At 46.0% G+C, this 17,106-nt stretch overlaps 1 protein-coding gene across 1 annotated transcript in view; it reads left to right on the top strand.

The window, feature by feature from the left end:
* The window catches only part of ADGRB2 (adhesion G protein-coupled receptor B2), a 169,188-nt gene that overhangs the window by 91,864 nt on the left and 60,218 nt on the right, over nt 1-17,106 (top strand). Inside the window, exons 7-15 of the mRNA XM_035118985.2 lie at nt 36-38; nt 7,926-8,090; nt 9,901-10,002; nt 13,056-13,162; nt 14,052-14,246; nt 15,367-15,435; nt 15,514-15,622; nt 16,222-16,432; nt 16,996-17,094. Of these exons, the coding sequence (XP_034974876.2) occupies nt 36-38; nt 7,926-8,090; nt 9,901-10,002; nt 13,056-13,162; nt 14,052-14,246; nt 15,367-15,435; nt 15,514-15,622; nt 16,222-16,432; nt 16,996-17,094 (1,060 nt within the window). The remainder of the gene's footprint in view (nt 1-35; nt 39-7,925; nt 8,091-9,900; nt 10,003-13,055; nt 13,163-14,051; nt 14,247-15,366; nt 15,436-15,513; nt 15,623-16,221; nt 16,433-16,995; nt 17,095-17,106) is intronic.

Below are 17,106 nucleotides of genomic sequence, written 5' to 3'. Positions count from 1 at the left end.
AAGGTTGCAGTTGTAGCTCCAGAGGGACTGCAAAGCCAGTCGCCACATCTAAGTGAGAATCCCCAGCATGCTAGTGATGGACATGGCTAGCTTGGGTGTGGCCATGGCTTGTGGGCACAGCTTGGGTCTTTTGCAGCCAGTTCCCAGGAGAGTAGGCAGGTCAAGCTACTACAGGTAACTCTTCCAAAAACTTCTGGAAAGTCATTTCCCTGGGAAGCCACAGGGTGAGAAACATGGAGGCCTCTGGTGCTTGTATGTAGCCTAAGAGTGCGTGCACTAAGGCCTTGGCGTCCCCTCCAGGTAGGAACAGGAATCTGTGTGTGCAAAGTCAGCACCTGCAATTGGTAAGTCTCTAGAGTGGCTGAGCGTGGTCTCCTCCTTTGTCTGGTCAGCAGAGCCCCTGCCTGCTGCACCATAGGCTATAGCTGCTTTAGCCTCAAACATTTTCATTACAATTCACCGCCCTGCGAACAGTTTCTCCTGACAAAGTTAGTGGTTTTATCAGTGCAGTAAATAAGGAACAATTATCTCCAAATAACTCAAGACCAAGCCTCCAGCTCTGATCATCACGGACCTCCAGGGACCTCAGTCTGAAGCACAAATTGTCCGAGTCTCATTTCGGGTTCGGCTGCCCATAGTCAGGGGAAAGGGGAATATTTATTCTTTATTTTTTTAAAAAATGGAAAACTGCTCTGTGATCATTGTGTGCACATCAACTTAGCTCTCAGGTTGGCTTTCCATCAAATGAAAATCTTTAAAACAATCACGAAGCAATTTATAAAAACAAAATAACAGCAATATAGTTAAAACAACCAGGTTAAAACAGCAGGGGGCAGGGGAACCACAGCCAATCCAGCAAAACCGAGCTAACATTTACATGCTGTGCCAGGAGCGAAGATAACAAGATAAAGGAAGGCATCAGAGGTGGCATAGATGAGCTTTGCTGGGGGAGTCAGGGACACCCGGTGAAAGGCCCCTGATGATGGCCAAGGACAAACTGGAAGAGAAAAGAGGGTGCTTCTTGGTCTGGGCCCTTCCCTAGAGGTGCGGCTCTCAGACTTTAAAGTCCTGTCTTGCTACTGTGATGCAGACCTTGGGATTGCTCCCACCCAGCTCCTCGTCTGACTTTCACAAGCTCAAGCTTGGCAAGGCAGGCCTTTGACGTCAGCCCCGTGCTCTGCCAATCTGTCTGGAGCGACAGCTGCTCTCCATAAAGCCGCTGCTCCTAATACGGCGGGTTCAGAGACGCCAGTCATCCAGCGGCAGTGACAGATGGCCCCTGGCTTCTGCCTCCTCTTCCCCCTCTGGCATCAATTTTCATTTGTCAATTTTTATTGAGGAGTGACAGCCAGTGATGGAGACCTGAAATCAACAAGTGGATTGGTTGTAGGGTCATGAAATCTCTGAAGCCAGCCTATGCCAAGTTGGTGCCTCCAGATGTTTTGGAGTACAACTGCCATCAGCCGCAACTAGTGGCGGAGGAGAAATTTTATAAAACTCACATTTAAAGGTGAATCTATCAAACTCACTCTTTCCAAAACAAAATATGAGAACCAAAACACCATCGTCCATCAAATTCACACCTTCCCTAATTTTGCGATGCAGTTCTCCAACCAAGCACTGTTTACAAAAAAAGACATATATTAGGGGGGGGGGAGTGTGCCTAAAAATAAATATATTAGTGAAAATAACATTCAAAAATACATTATATTATTATAAATTGCTTGCAAAAGTGTGTACGTTAGTCAAAACTGCATACCACATGCGCTTATTGGGAGAAATTCGTACAAAAACACTGAAGAATTTTCATGAGGATTTAAAACAAAATTTGCAAACTGCTGCTGAAATGAGAAGAATTCAATTTAAAATAAGAAAAATGAGAAACTGAGTCAACCAATATTGACTGATCCTTCCATCGCTAGCCCTAGCCAACAGGACTGGGGCTTCTTCTTCTTCTTCTTTTTGCAGGTGACCAAAGCAATATCTGTTCTTATTCACTGGTTTTTAAATTTGCAAACCTGCTTCAGACTCTGGGATGTTCATAGTTTGCAATAGTTCACATAGTAAATATGACAGAAGCCAGACTTGAACTCTGACCTCCCTGATCTAAATCTGGCTTGCTATCTATGAGATCGATCCTGTGGCCAATCTACTGCAATTTTCATTTCAGTTCAAGAAATGGGTTGGCTAGCGCACACTTGCTGGTTGTTGTGACAATAAAATGGTGGCTGGATGGAACCATTTACACTGCCTTGACCTCCTTGGGGGAAAGGTGGGCTTTGAAATGAAGAATTGTGAAAAGCTCTCTGCATCATGGTTCTGCTATGCCTTTGAATTTCAACATTGCCTTTCCTGCTCATACTGGCTCAGCCTTTAAGCAAAAAAGGTTTCCCTGTACAAAAAGCCTCTTGACCTTTAAATGCTGCATAAGAGCATCTCGGATGGACAGGCAGAGCAAAAAGAGTAAAACAGTATCGTGGGTGCTGCTATCTATACGTTGCTCAGGGCAGTCTCGAGCAGGTTGGCCGCCCTGGCGCTGAGGGGCGGAGATCGCTCCGGCACCCCCGCACTCGCAGGACGCAGCATGGTTTCCGCATGGCTTTGCCGCGTGGCGCCTTGCCTACCGGCCTGCCACCCTGGCACACCACGCCACCGAGGGTCTACCTAGAGCTGGCCCTGACGTTGCTTCTTTGTGACCTTGAGCCCTGGCTGTATCTATTGGGGACGGTTTCTCATGCTGACCTGTAAAGATGGCCCCAAAGAGGATCTCAGTATGCAGAAAGACAGGAACCCACTTGAGGTGGGTGGTTTGGTTGGCTCATGGAGGATTTGCCAGTGGGATTTGGTTGGCTCATGGAGGATTTGCCAGTGGGCTGTGGGAGCAAAACTTTTGCCCAGCCCAGATAGGCTCAAACATAGTTTTAAATATAGAGAATCAGGGCTTGACCACAAGTAAAATAAGGTAAAAGCCTTATTCTGACCACTGCAGGCATGAGAGTGGGGTGGGCTTGCCAAGTTCAAGTGTTCTTCCATTTTAAAAAATGAAACAAAACTCATTGAACATATAGAACATTATGTGCTATCAGGCTGTGCACTAGGAGTTTGTTTCTCCATTGGAGGGGGCCCACACCTGAATCCTGAAATGCTTAGGAAAAGGGCAATAGCACTGGCAGAGGAGATGGGATTTAAAGGCAGAAGCAAAGACAAGCTGGTGCTGTGTAGAGGAGGCTGGATCAATCGTTCCCCAACTGTGCCAGAAGAGAGCTACTATTGTGTCCCTGATAAACACAACTGCAGGGCTCATCAGTGTGCCCCCCCCCGGTGCCTCCTATGCTACCTGCATAAAGGTATCAGAAAATACCCTCTCAAAAATTCACAAAGCACCAGAGACCGTTTGCTCTTCCTGCTCAGTTCCTGTTTGCACTGGCGCAGCCTCTCCTGCACTGAACATGTCCACATTGCACTGGATGTCCATCCCTCCATTTTGAGCAGAGGTGCAAAGAGCTTCTCTCTGCGAGCAAACATCGATGTAAGAGCTTCTCCCTCCATTAATGGGGTGGCCAAAGAGGGGCATGTTTGCATACCACCCTGTGATTTTCTCCAGGGTTTATTCTAAGCTCCTTCCCCACTGCACAAGCAGGCAGAACACTTCCCACTCGCAAACTTTCTGTAACTGACAGAAATAACACGAAAGAGGGAAGAGAACATAAGAATCTACAGAGAAAGAGACAAGAAGAATAAATAACAGTGAACGGAGGACAAACAGGAAATTTGGGGAAATGAAAAAGATAGTGAGGGAGCAAGAAAACAGAGTTGCCTTGAAAAGAATCCCCTCCTCCAGTTATTTTGAGGAAGATATTATCTCCCTTCCTTAACCTGTATTGATTCCCTTTCCCCACAAAGCATAACTGAAGCTGTGCCCTCACCACAAATGACTAGAATTTGCCTCCTATTACAAAACGACTGTTTTCCTTGTAAAATATGATGGAGATTCTGTACTGAGGGTTAATGGAGCACCTTCACAAAATGGCTGCTCAAAGACTGAAAAGTTGTTACCTCTAACCCATGTATTATTTACAACACTGTCTGGAATAAGGCCCAGGACACAAACCTATTAATATCAATGTATCTGCCTGTCCTTGAGTCTGTCTGGGGCTTCAGTTTGCCTCGTGCTTCTTGCCCTACCTATTCCGTCCTGTAAAGCCTTGCAGTCTGTGGGGCCTGGCAGAGGAATGACCGCTTCCCCAACATAAAGGGGAGGCGCATTTTGCGCAGTCGCGTGCAGCCCCCTTGGGAACCCTAGGGCAGACCTATGAGTTTGGAGGCTGGCACTGCCTACCTGAGGCTGGAGGCTGGAGGCACCGCCCACTCCATCAGCCGACCAATCCGGCCGAAGGGGGAGTGCCAGGGGGATTGGCCAGGTAGGATCAGGTAGGCTTACCTGCACACAAAGAAGAGGAGCCATTCTTGGGAAGCAGCGACGGATTCAGAGCTTTCCCACCCTCCACTCCCTAACCTTTTGCTTGCTTTTCAGGTCCATAGAAAATAAAATAAATAAAAATAAATAAAAATAAATAAAAATAAATAAAAATAAAGTGAAAAATAATTAAAAAATTAAATAAATAAATAAATAAAAATATTTCCTTCCACAGGCTTCTTGCTTTGCAGGTTTTCTTCCACAGGCCTCTTGCGTTTCAGGTTTTTCTTCCACAGGCGTACACGCACGCAGGCGCTGCTACGACCGGTCGCTGTTAAAGGGCTGGAAAGGACTTTCCCTGCATTGGCAGGTTTCGCCTTTCCCGTAGCAATTCGTCACAACTTTGGCGGATGCAGGCCTTGGGCGGAATCCTTTAGTCATTTACATAAAGGGGAGGGGCGTGGGGGCGGTGACCCCCCGCCCTATGGCGGCGGCGATAACAGGGTTCCCGTAATCGGGCATCAAGGGGGGGGGCATTTGGCGATGCCACTTGGCTGGTTATTGCCCCCCCTTCCAGCGGCGGCGATCGGGGGGGCGGGCTATCTGCTTGAACATATGTTCTCCAGAGTTAGCCCAACCCCCACTCATGCTGGACAACCCTGAAGATCACCCCACCCCCTGCTGGGGGCTGGGAGGGATATACGCCCAATGCCTGCGCCAAGGTCTTCCTACATCTGAATTTTAATAAAGTTGTGGCCAATTTTTAATCCCATAAATACGTGGTCCTGTGTCATTATTCCACTCGGGGCTGCCCTGGGGGGCTGGGGGGACTCCGCCTGACTGCGCAAGGGAGAGAGGCCTTCTTGTGTCAGTCTGAGATTCTCTAAGGTGTTGCCATTCAGTAAACTGAACTTTCCAGAAGTCTTTAATATTAGAGATGAGTCATCTTCAATGATTAGTTCTCCATGGCAGGTGAAGAACAAAATACTGTCAAACAGGAACAAAGCTCCAGGAATCTTAGGAACTGTTGTATGACCCATAGGAAAGGGCCTGTCCTCTGTTGCATCTGCTGTTATGATCAAGAATAGAAAATGGAGGGGTTGGAGAAAGAAGAACAAGGAGCTTCCATAAAGAGCTGGAAGGAGATTCTTTAGCTCTGATTCCTGTATTGAAGGAGGGTGGACTAAATGACCCTTTGAGCCCATTCCAAACAAGTCTGATTATGTGAGACTGGCGGGAATTGCCAAGCTCCCTGTTGAAATATAGAGAAATAGCTGCGCTACCAGTTTTAGGTTCTGCTGAGAGGCTGAGCAGCAAGGAGTCACGTCAAGGCCTGAGGAGAACTGAAACGGCTGGAGACAGTTTGGGGACCACAGTTGGCTGAACACTGAATTGCACCACTTTCCCCTAGAAAATAGTTTCTTGCTGGCTGAGACAAACACATAGTTTGTGTCAGTAGGGATGTTTAGATAGAGGCAAAGGAGGAAAATTGGTTATACCGCTTTCTTTCAACGCATGCATTCAATTCAGCCACCTCAGATGCTAATATTCCGTATATGTTTTCAACCTAAAACTTCCTTCCTTTTGCCAAGACTGTTCTGGTAGCACTATAAGAATGAAGAAATATACAACTAAGACTGTTGGTGCAAAACTAGCTCCCGTGCAGGACTTGGTGGTGGCACCCAGCAATTCACCACCATCACCCACTACAATAGCTGTGCATCACACACCAGCAACCAATCAGAGGCGGAGCTAGCTGCTTTCGCCCCCGGAGGGGTGCACATGCTGTGCACCTGGGGGCAGGGCAAGCGTTCCAGGGGTCATCGCCTGCGGCAAGTGTCCCATGGGGGCGGGGGGGCGATGTCACCCCCTTCCTCTGCCAGTGCTACCAACACAAATTTTGTAGCTATGTTTAAGGGTGTGGGTTTTTTTCCAGAGCAAAACTACTCACATCCTCCAGTCCCAGACAATTTGGCCATCTTGAATCATAATAAAATTTAACATAGAATCATAGATACTCAGCATAATGGGAAAGGGGGCCCAATGGCACAACTGTGTGATCTTTTGTTCTGTGTTTGTTTTGTGGTGATACATTATGATTTTATATCTATATATACAGGTATTGTTTCATTAAAGTTCAATATGGGTCAATAAATGTGTTTGACTAGTCAAGTAATTGGTCCCATAATGCACGATTAAGACAAGGTTATGAAGATTTGAAAGGAACCAGCATACATCTTCATTTTCTGTTTCTTTTTATCTTTTCTCATCTACCTTTTTTAGAAACTACCCAGCTCCTTGTTAAATCCCATATACCCAACTGTGCAAAAGCTTATTTCACCCTGCACCCTTTTTTGACATTGCACAAAACGCGTCTAGCTGCTCATTAGGGGGGAAAAACTTTGGTCCTGTCTCCTTTTCTGCTCTTTGGAAACGGCAGTCATTTTGTGTAATGCCACGCTCCATGAGACCTTTTGTGTGACTCCTAGCCCATGATATTTTAAATGCCCTCACTGGCTCAAAAAGGCTGGCAACCCCTGAAATAATGAGAAAAGGCTCCTCCATGCCCAAAGTATATACCCATAAATGAAACTGCCCATTGTGTCTCTGAAGGGTTTCCTGCGTCAGCCTAGCTTTCTTCCAATCTGCCTCTGCCATACGTGAGCAATCTACTGCACCTCTATATTAGGTAATATTGGATCATTCCTGATGCAGAGAAGCAATATAATTGCCCACCTGTGGAAGAGGCCTCCCACTGTTTCTCTGTGTGAGTCACTGGAAGAAGGCAAGGCCAGAGCAATCAGTCTCCAGTGGAGGCAGAAGATTCTGGACCATTCAGTCAAGAGGCAATGATCTCTCAGAGGATGCATGCCTAGAACACACAGAAACTAAGGTGTGGCTCCACTCCTCCAAGTATGGGCAATTCTTGCACAGCCTTTTTGGTGGTAGATGATGAAGGGTGCTTCCAGTTTTAATTCAAGGAAAGTGTGCCTCTGCTATCAACAGAAATTTGGGGAAATGGAGGCTTTTGTGCTGGCTTTGAATGTGGGAAACCTGGATCCAGATCTGGCCAGCTGGCTGCTTGTCAGTTCTTGGCGTGGTGTTGTCTCTTACTGCATTTGGTAGCAAGGCACATTAAACTCTGCTACTCAAGCTGGTTGAAATCTGCAGGATTCAGAACCTTGAAAGAAACTTGCCTCCTGAGGAATGAAAATGAATCCCATTTGTTAAAGGGCACCCTTGCGGTCATGGCCTGGTTGGGAAGGGGAGAGGGGGCATTTTAGCTTAAATGAGATCTGAATTATTGATAAATGCGTTTAATCATCTGTGGAATATTTGATTAAAGTAATTATCAGCCGGCACAGTTGCATCCCAATGATAAAGAAGGACTTCTTGTATCTCCTTGCCATTCTGTCAAAATGACTCTAAATTGGGAGGGTGTGAGAGAGAGTGAGAGATGGTTTAGAAAAGTCTACTAATTCTTCCTTTCTGCTCCCCTGAACTGAAGCTGATAGCAAGTGGGGCCCATGGAACCACTGGAGTTTGTGCTCCAAGACGTGCGATACGGGCTGGCAGAGACGCTTCCGCATGTGCCAGGGGACGGGCGTGCAAGGCTACCCATGCGAGGGCAGTGGGGAGGAAGTCAAGACATGCAACGAGAAGAAATGCCCAGGTAACTGGCCTTGCTACCTGGCTGAGTCCTTCCCAGGCACTGCTCCACCAGACATCCCAGTTTGTTCTGGAAAGTCACAAGAGGTCCTCGCCTTTCCTCTAACAAAAGGATTCATTCATTCATTCATACTAAAAGGACTCACTCTCATTGTGTCATGTGAGCAGCCCATCCTTCCATTGGTCCTTCACTTTTTCTGCCTCCCCACCACCCCTAACAGGGTGTGCTGCCTATCTGCATTTTTGTATCTTTGCATATCACCTCTCCATTTGGTATGTGTTGCCCCATCTCTCAGTTCCCTTCTCCCATTCCCTCCCCACAGCTCTATTTTAGGGTTTCTGGGGAGATGAATTAACCTCTAGTGAGCCACCTAGGACTGTGTGGGCCCAGGCTGCTAAGGAAGAGAAGGTAATAAAGAGACAAGGCATTCATGTTTTGTGATTGACAGACATCATGAAGGCCCTAGATTTGCAGGATCTGGTATGAATTCTAGGATCATGGTTTTTGGCTTCTATCTGGTCAAATTAGCAAGTCCCAGAAGGCCCAGGGTTCAAGTATGCTCTCCATTCCTGCTTCTGACAATCTGGTTGTTTCCCCCCCCCCTTAAGTACAGCAAACTCTCTTATCCAAAAAGTCTATCAAAATGCATGCATGCATACATTCCTCAAAAAAAAATTTAAAAAAATTGTGGCTTTGCTCACTTGATACATGCACACACCTGCTATGCTGAGCGAACCATCAGCCTATTCAAATTTAATCAAGTATGGATTCAGCTGAGTTCCCATTGAAAGGCAAACCTACCTAATACCGCTTTCTGAAACAATATGCAAACCGAAACACAACGACCGTTTGAAATTCACAGGTCTTTGAATTTAGCAATGTAGCTCACCACCCAAGTTGTGTATACAAAAATGCATATACTGGGGTGAATCGTGCATAGAAATGCATATATAAGTGAAGAAACATTATGTTAGGCATAATTGCATGGGAAAATGTGTATATGAGGAGAAATGAACACTAAAATGCTGATTAAAAAGGAGGTTATCTAACTCCTGGTCGTTTAACAATAGCAGCAACGCTCCCCTCCCACCCTAAATTAGGTTGCTACAGAGAACAAAACTAGTTCCGCTGCTGAAAATGCTGTTCCTGAATTCACAGTTTATCTCATACTCCTAAGCAGTTCAGCTGATGCCCTCTTTTCAGTGGCTATTAGTCACGATGATTCCAAATACCCATCATGGGAGAACAATAGCAGGAGAGGTTTCATGCAAGGCACTCATTTCCTTCTTGTGGACTTCCCAAAGTAGTGTGTGTCATTTTAGGGGGTTAAGCTTAATTTTTTGCAAATTTCTTCAGCAAGGGGATCATTAAAAAATACGCTTTCAGGTGTGAGGAATCTGCTATTATTTTTGTGATTAAACAACATTTAAGTCTACGTTTGATTAAGAAACACATAAACTGCTTTTGGAAAACGAAAGAATTTTAATTTTGCCTTCTGAAAATGTCACATAATGATAAATAACAACAACAACGATGATGATGATGGTTATGATAACAACTGCAAGTAATTGGCAATCATTTTTAATGGTTTCTATTGTACACACATTTACTTCCCAAGCAAAACTAAATTATATTAATTTAACCAAAATATCTTTCGAATTCCCAAGTCATTTTACAGCTTTTTAGCACCCCTCATTTTTGCAATTTGAAAGTTGGAAAATTCAACTTTCCCAGAGGGCATCTGGTTGCTACACTAGACAGGCCTTTGATCTGACCCAACAACATCAAGGCTCCTCTTGTGTTCCTCCCACAGCCTACCATGAAATGTGCAAAGACGAGTATGTGATGTTGATGACTTGGAAGAAAGCTGCTGCTGGTGAGATTGTCTACAACAAATGCCCATCCAATGCTACAGGTAGGCAGCTGCATGGGTGCGGATCCACATTTTTTAAGCAGAATGAAGCCTTGTGGGTAACAGACAGCAAGATGAAAGGAGGTGACCTGAAGGTCTACCTGCCAGCATGAGTTTCCTGCTGAGAACTGAAGGCACTGCCACTTCATAAGGGATGTCTGCACTAGCTAAGCAGATTTCAGCTATAGTCATACCTCGGGTTGCGATCACTGCAGGTTGCACGCTTTCTGGTTACGGATGCTCCAAACCCAGAAGTACCGGAATGGGTTACTTCTGGGTTTCGGCACTCACTCATGCGCAGAAGCGCTAAAATTGCACTTTGCGCATGCACAGAAGTGCCGAATTGCGTCACGTGTGTGTGCAGACACGACGCTGTGGGTTGCGAACACTGCGCGTTGCGAACGTGCCTCCCACATAGATCATGTTCGCAACCTGAGGTTCCACTGTACATGGTTCTGCTCTGGTTTGTGCAGCAAGATGATTGGCTTCTTCAGCCCCAAAAGTAGAACTGTCCCAAGGTAGTTGCTAACCCCCCTGTGATATTCTTTACTGAATCTTTCACCAACCTGGTGCTCTCCAGATGTTTTGGACCACAACTCCTACCCCCCAGCTACTGGATGAGGCTGATGGGAGTTGTAGTACAATTCAGACGGCACCAAGTTGGCAAGGCTATCTTGGTACAAGTGTCTATGAATAACTCTTGGCAACTCCCCAGTTCTTGGGCATTGCCCTGCATTTCATTCCTCACCCATGTTTATCTTAATACTAAAGAAATCAGATTGCACACATGTTTACCTCCTCATTAAAACCAAAACCTCTTTCCAGCTTCCGTTGCAAAATTTTCAGAGAACCATGTATTTTGCAAGCCTCCAATGAATATGTCTTTTTGAATATTCCCTCTGCTCCCCTTGCAGATTTGTGGGCACTTGCACATTTAACAGCGTTGAAAAAGGCACAGATCTGGCTGCATGCAATTTCTACATTATTGGGGTTTCTTAATAGAAATAAACAGTACTGCTTGAAAGAATAGCTCAGTTGCTAAGGGAGAAAGAAGCCCACACTGAAATAGAATGCAGTGTGCAAAGCTTGTCCTCAGCGCTGCACATGGGGAAGCCAGGAGCATCACATTGTATAAAATAATTAGATGGTGCTAGAGGCCTGAACTCTCTGGGTCTGGAGTCCATGTCTGTGCCATGGTCTGCTGAGAATGTCTATTAAAGGTACAATATTTTAAATGTTTTTATTCAAGCCCCATAATAAGCACATTTACAAACATAGTTGGAAAGAGAGGGGGGTTTGGTGGGGAGGGGGGTTTAAAGATAACAGTCTTCAAGAGGAATAGTGAGGAGCAGGACAGGGCCAAGGGATGTAAGGAGTTGCAAAATGTTCACCCAAATAAACTAGCTTTCTGGAGAAAACTTAAGCTTTGTCTGGGGAGCAGCAGAGCAGAGTAATAGCTGCATTCAATGCCTGTTGCTCATGCTAGGGTTAAAAGGCAGTGAGGTGTTTTTCTCCTTTTTTAGGTGTGTCAGCTCCAGGCTGGCATTACTGAGACATTTGCATTTTACAACAGGGCTTTACAACTTTTCAAATAGATCAGGACTACAAAGCCTGGGAACATCAAAAGGTCCTTTCCTGGCTCCTGAAAAACAGTGTGGGCACCAGGGGAGTTCCATGAGTGGGATGCAGGTGGGAGTTCTGTCTTTAGCATCAAAATTAGATGAAGCTCTTCAGGTGGTAAATCTGCATTTTGGGGTGATATTGGGCTGGATGAGGACCATAAACTGAAGTCTAATCCTGACAAGATGGAGGTGCTATGGATTGGTGGTTTGGGGGTCCAAGGACTGGGTGATCAGCCCCTTCTGGATGTGGTTGCACTCCTTCTGAAAGGCCAAGTTTGTAGTCTGAGTGCATTCCTTGAGTCTACCTTGTTGCTAGAGGCTCAGTTGGCTGCAGTGTTGTGTGGCTGTTTCCAACGCCATCTAGTTGGCCAGCTGTGGCTGCTCCTAAACTCTGATAGCTTGACCATAATAATCAGTCCCCTAATAATCTCCAGACTTGATTATTGTAATATGCTCTATGTGGGGCTGCTCTTAAAGATGCCCCAGAGATTGCATGAGATCATGTACCACCAGTCTTGACAGATCTGCCCTGCTTGTTTCTGTAACCGCATCGGCTGCCAAGCTCAGTTCAAAGTGCTGGTCTATAAAACCCTAAATGGTTTGGGAGCACACACCCCTGTTCATGGGTTGAGAGCTGTTGGGGGCAGCCTCTGTGGCTAAAGTCAGAATCATAGGGCCTTCTCAGTGGAGAGTCCTCCTCCAGTAGTGGAACATACTTCCTGAGGAGATTTAGGCTAGGGTTGCCATATTTCAAAAGTGAATATCCGGACAGAAAAGTTGTTGAGCTCTTTGTTGTTGAGCTTTTTGGGCAAAATTGCTTTAAAAAAATCTGTTTTGAAGCTATTTTTATGGGGAAACGGCAAAAATGGCACTGCCAACATGGGCTACCATACACCTGGATTTTCCCAGATATTTCTGCAATTTCCGCCCGGACACTGCTGCTGACTGCAGTATTCCAGATATATCTGTATGGCAACCCTAATTTAGGTTGTCACTGAACTGATGAGCTTTCAGTATTAGGCAAAAACATTTCGTTTTTGTGTGTTTAATTGTTTTGCCAGAGCTGCTGAAGTTCAGTTTGTTTTAAGATAGTTATTCTGACAACGGTAGGAAGAGGTAGATTGCTTTTTTAGTTTGATTGTGATGTACCTGGATGTGACGGGTTTTACATAATATGCTTATGATGACTTGCCTAGTGATGGATTTATGGCAAAGGATGGGATCCCAAAAAGTACATGCATAAATATGCCTTACTGGGCAGATTGTGAGCCTAAAAGGACCACCAGAGGCCCTTCTCCTTCAAAGTTCAGCCCATTTCCTGTCACAAACACCCCCTTGTTTGGGGGTTCTTCCTGGGGACTGGGCTGGAGGTGGCTGTGCATTTGGGGCACCTTCAGCCACAAGTGCTACCTGTTGGTTTACCTTCTTTCCTAGGGTCTGCCAGCCGCCGGTGCTTGCTCAACTCCCAAGGCGTGGCTTTCTGGGGCACACCCAGCTTCGCACGCTGCATCTCGCACGAGTACCGATACTTACATCTCTCAGTAGGTGCAGACTCTGGCTGGCAAACAGACCTTCTCTCTTCCCTTTTTATTCCTTTTGGCTACAGTCTCAGCCCTTTCCCTATCTTGTGCGTGTGTGTGTGTGTGTGTGTGTGTGTGTGTATATATATATATATATATATATATATATATATATATATATATGGGGGAGGGGGTTGATGTAGGGGTGGGACAGGTGCTGCTGAGCATGGAAAGGGGTGCACAAACTGCACAGAAAATGCAATAGGCAAAATCAGTTAAGGTACCAATCAAATCAATGATGACTGATGCTGGCATTTTCAGCGATGAGGTTGTTGGTGGGCCAGTATGTGTGTATGGATTTGCATTCTCCCCTGGCAAAGGTAGTGCAAAATGTGTTGGGGAAGTATTTAATTAAGTAATTATCACAGGAACATGCAATCCTATGTGTGCCTGCTCAGAAACAAGCCCTTAGTCCCAGGATCTGCCGTATACTGATGTAGTCTGTTGACACGTTTATCTTCGTATTATCTGTACCAGCTTTCACCAGCTTTGTGCCCTCGAGATGTTTTGAGGTACAGATCCCATCAGCCCCAGCCAGCCAGCTGGCCATGCTTGTTGGGACTGATGGAAGTTATAAAGTCCAAAACACCTGGCGGGCACTGGGAGGGTGGAAGCTGATCTGCATTGGCAGACCTGTTACATGAAATCCTTTTTTCACTGGCATTCCTGGGGATTGAAACAGGAGCCTTGGGCATGCAAACCAGGTGTGCTGCTCTTCCACTGAATTACAATGGGCCTTGTCCACTCAGGGTCTCTCAATGTCTAATGGCACACAGATCCTACTCCATCCCCAACCTTATCTTTCTCCATCTCTCTCTCTCTCTTCCCACACTCCCTCATCTGATTAAAGCTCCGAGAGCATTTGGCCAAGGGGCAGCGCATGCTGGCAGGTGAGGGAATGTCTCAGGTGGTCCGTGGCCTGCTGGAGCTTGTAGCTCGGAAGACGTACTATAGTGGAGACCTGCTCTTCTCAGTGGAGATCCTGCGCAATGTCACAGACACTTACAAGAGAGCCACCTACATCCCTTCCTCAGACGATGTTCAGGTACCATTCTGGCTGGGAAAGATGTAGGTTCAAGGCACTTGTTGCACAGGGCCTTTGTAACAAAAGAGGCTTGTTTGCCTCACTATATGACAGGGAGTCAGGGATGGACAAATCAGCCAATTTCCTGTTAGTGTCAGTTTTCCATATGTTCAGTCATGAGTCCATTCTGTCTCTCTATGATTTTTTTTAAAAAAACACAAAAATGCACATTTAAATATTTTCTCCTAAAATGCATTTTTGTCTGCATCCCCCCCACCCCCCAAGGCAAATTTTGAGCCAAAATTTCCATCACAATTTTTTTGCAGGCCAAAAGAGTAAATGTGTTATAATTTGCATATTAGTCTAGGAAATGCCAATTAGGTCAAGTCACTGAAAATTCAGTGACCCACTGAAATGCAGACCAGGCAAAATAGTCCAGTGTCCCTAATAGGCAGTAGTAGCCACAAGAAGCCATGATTCCAGATGTCTTTCAAACACAACCAAATTCTTCCACAAGAAAGGCAATATTTTGTGACTTGCATATTTTTTTCAGACCAAACAGGCTGGCAGAGATCTGCTTATTTTGCATTAAGTGACTTGTGGCAGTTATGTTCCTCCTCTTACCACTAGAAACTCTGCTTAGCCATTTCCTTGAGATTTTGCCAGGTGCTGCCTGCACAGTTTCACACTCATCCCTGCGCACTAAGGCTTCTTCCCTCTCCCCTGCCAGAAGCTGGATTTTGAGGGAAATTGCCTAATGTAATTTACCAACTGCAAAACGTTGAGGTTATGGATGTTCCTGCTGAGCTGAATCATTTAATACAGACATGATGATATCAGCTAATATTTGAAATGAACATTTTAGCAGAAAGGAAAACAAAAGAAAAACAGTGTTCATGACTAGCAGTATTTCTCAAGAGGGTTCCTGCCTACCCACAAGATCAATTTTCAATACAGCATCCTTCGCCAACCTGATACTCTCCAGATGTTTTTGACTACATCTTTGATTAACTCCCGCCAGCAATGTGCTAGAGCTAATTGGAGCTGTAGTCCAAAGCATCTGCAGGGTGCCAGGTTGGTGAAGGTTGACAGCTGGAGCCTTCCCAACGCCTGCACTTCAACCTCTCCTCTCCTCCCACAGCGGTTCTTCCAAGTCGTCAGTTACATGGTGGATGCGGAAAACAGGGAGAAGTGGGAAGATGCACAGCAGGTGAGCTGACATGCCTTGTGTGCAGGGCTAGGCTGTGGGGACCCCCAGCCTGTTTTAACACCTCCTTCTGCCTCACAGGTCATGCCTGGCTCTGTGCTCCTGATGAAGGTGGTGGAGGATTTCATCCACCTGGTTGGAGATGCACTCAAGGCCTTCCAGAGTTCCCTCATCGTCACGGACAACTTGGGTGAGTGGCTGGAAGAGAATGGAGGGATGGCTTACTTGCTTGGTTGTAGGGAAGGGAACAGGGCAGGGTGCTTGTACACCAAGTCCACAGTCTTGGAGGTTGTGCCTGCTCCAATCCAGGGTCCTTGAGGTCACTTGCTAGGCCTTCTTGAGTATGGTGGCGAGAAGGCAGCAACTTCCATCCAGTCCTGCATTCGTTGCAATCAGCTCTGCCTCCATTCCACTACAGTTCAGCTTCTACTACAACCCACATCTTGTCTTACTATCTGCTATGGCCAAAACTAATGTAATTGATTACAGCATTAATTTACAGGCATTTCAATGGAAGGGGAACGTCAAAAGCACTACAGAAACAATGTAATTATTTAGGTAATGTCCACAGACTTAAAAAATGATAGGGAATAACACTCACATTCACTTGCGGTCAAGGGGGCTCTCAGTCCACTGTCCCCATTGTCCCAATTAGCATACTAGGCTTGGTCCCTCCACCACTGAGGTTCTAGAGGTCTGTTGTGTTGGGAGAGGGGCAAAATGAGTCCCCCCACAATACCCAGTAGTGACCCCCTCCCCTCCCCACTTTCTTTCTCCCACCCTTGGCAGTAATCAGCATCCAGAGAGAGCCGGTTTCTGCTGTCTCCAGTGACATCAACTTCCCCATGAAGGGCCGGCGTGGAATGAAAGACTGGGCCCGGCACTCTGAGGATAAGATCTTCATCCCCAAGGAAGTGCTCAGCCTCTCCTCATCTGGTATGTGGTCTGTGTCCGTGTGTGTTGGGGAAGGGCTACGGCTCAGTGGTCCCAGGTTCAGCCCCTGGTATCTCCAGGTAGGGCTGAGAGAGAGACTCCTGTCTGAAACACTGGAGAGTTGTGTAAAAGCCTAGCAGCCAGGGTAGACAATACTGAGCTTGATGGAACAATGGTCTGACTTGGTATAAGGCAACTTCCTGTGTTCCTACACCCCTGTACTGTTCTGTGACCCTGGAATTCGGGAGCCTCTTAGATCTCTCGTTCTACTGGTATCTCTGGATTTCAAACATTCTTTGAAGAGAGAGCTAACAGAGCCTGGATTCTTCGTGGAAAGAAAGGGGCAAAGCTTGGCACACAAAAAGCCTCAGATACATGATTTTTCCAGGTGGGGCAGGAAAAGACTCCAGGATTATACCCCAGAGAGCCACTACCTTTCCTTGTAAATAATACTGACCTTGTTGTAACAATGGAATGGCTGTAGCTTAACAATGGGATGGCTGTAGCTTACTGTTAGAGCATGTGATTTGCGTGGGAAATATTCCAGGGTGAAACTGGGAATGTTCCCTGCCTGAAACCCTGTAGTTAGGTTGTCTCTAACCACAACCTAAATCAATACTGTTCTTTCCTCCCTCCTCCATATCTCTCTGCAGAAACAGATGAATCATCTTATTTTGTCATTGGTGCCATCTTGTATCGCACATTGGGATTAATCCTGCCTCCTCCTAGGTGAGTGGCTGT

The sequence above is a fragment of the Zootoca vivipara genome, chromosome 6, assembly GCF_963506605.1.
Source record: "Zootoca vivipara chromosome 6, rZooViv1.1, whole genome shotgun sequence".
In the NCBI taxonomy this organism is placed as follows: Eukaryota; Metazoa; Chordata; class Lepidosauria; order Squamata; family Lacertidae; genus Zootoca; species Zootoca vivipara.
The sequence above is the reverse complement of the archived record's forward strand: the minus strand, read 5'-3'. Positions and strand labels throughout refer to the sequence as shown.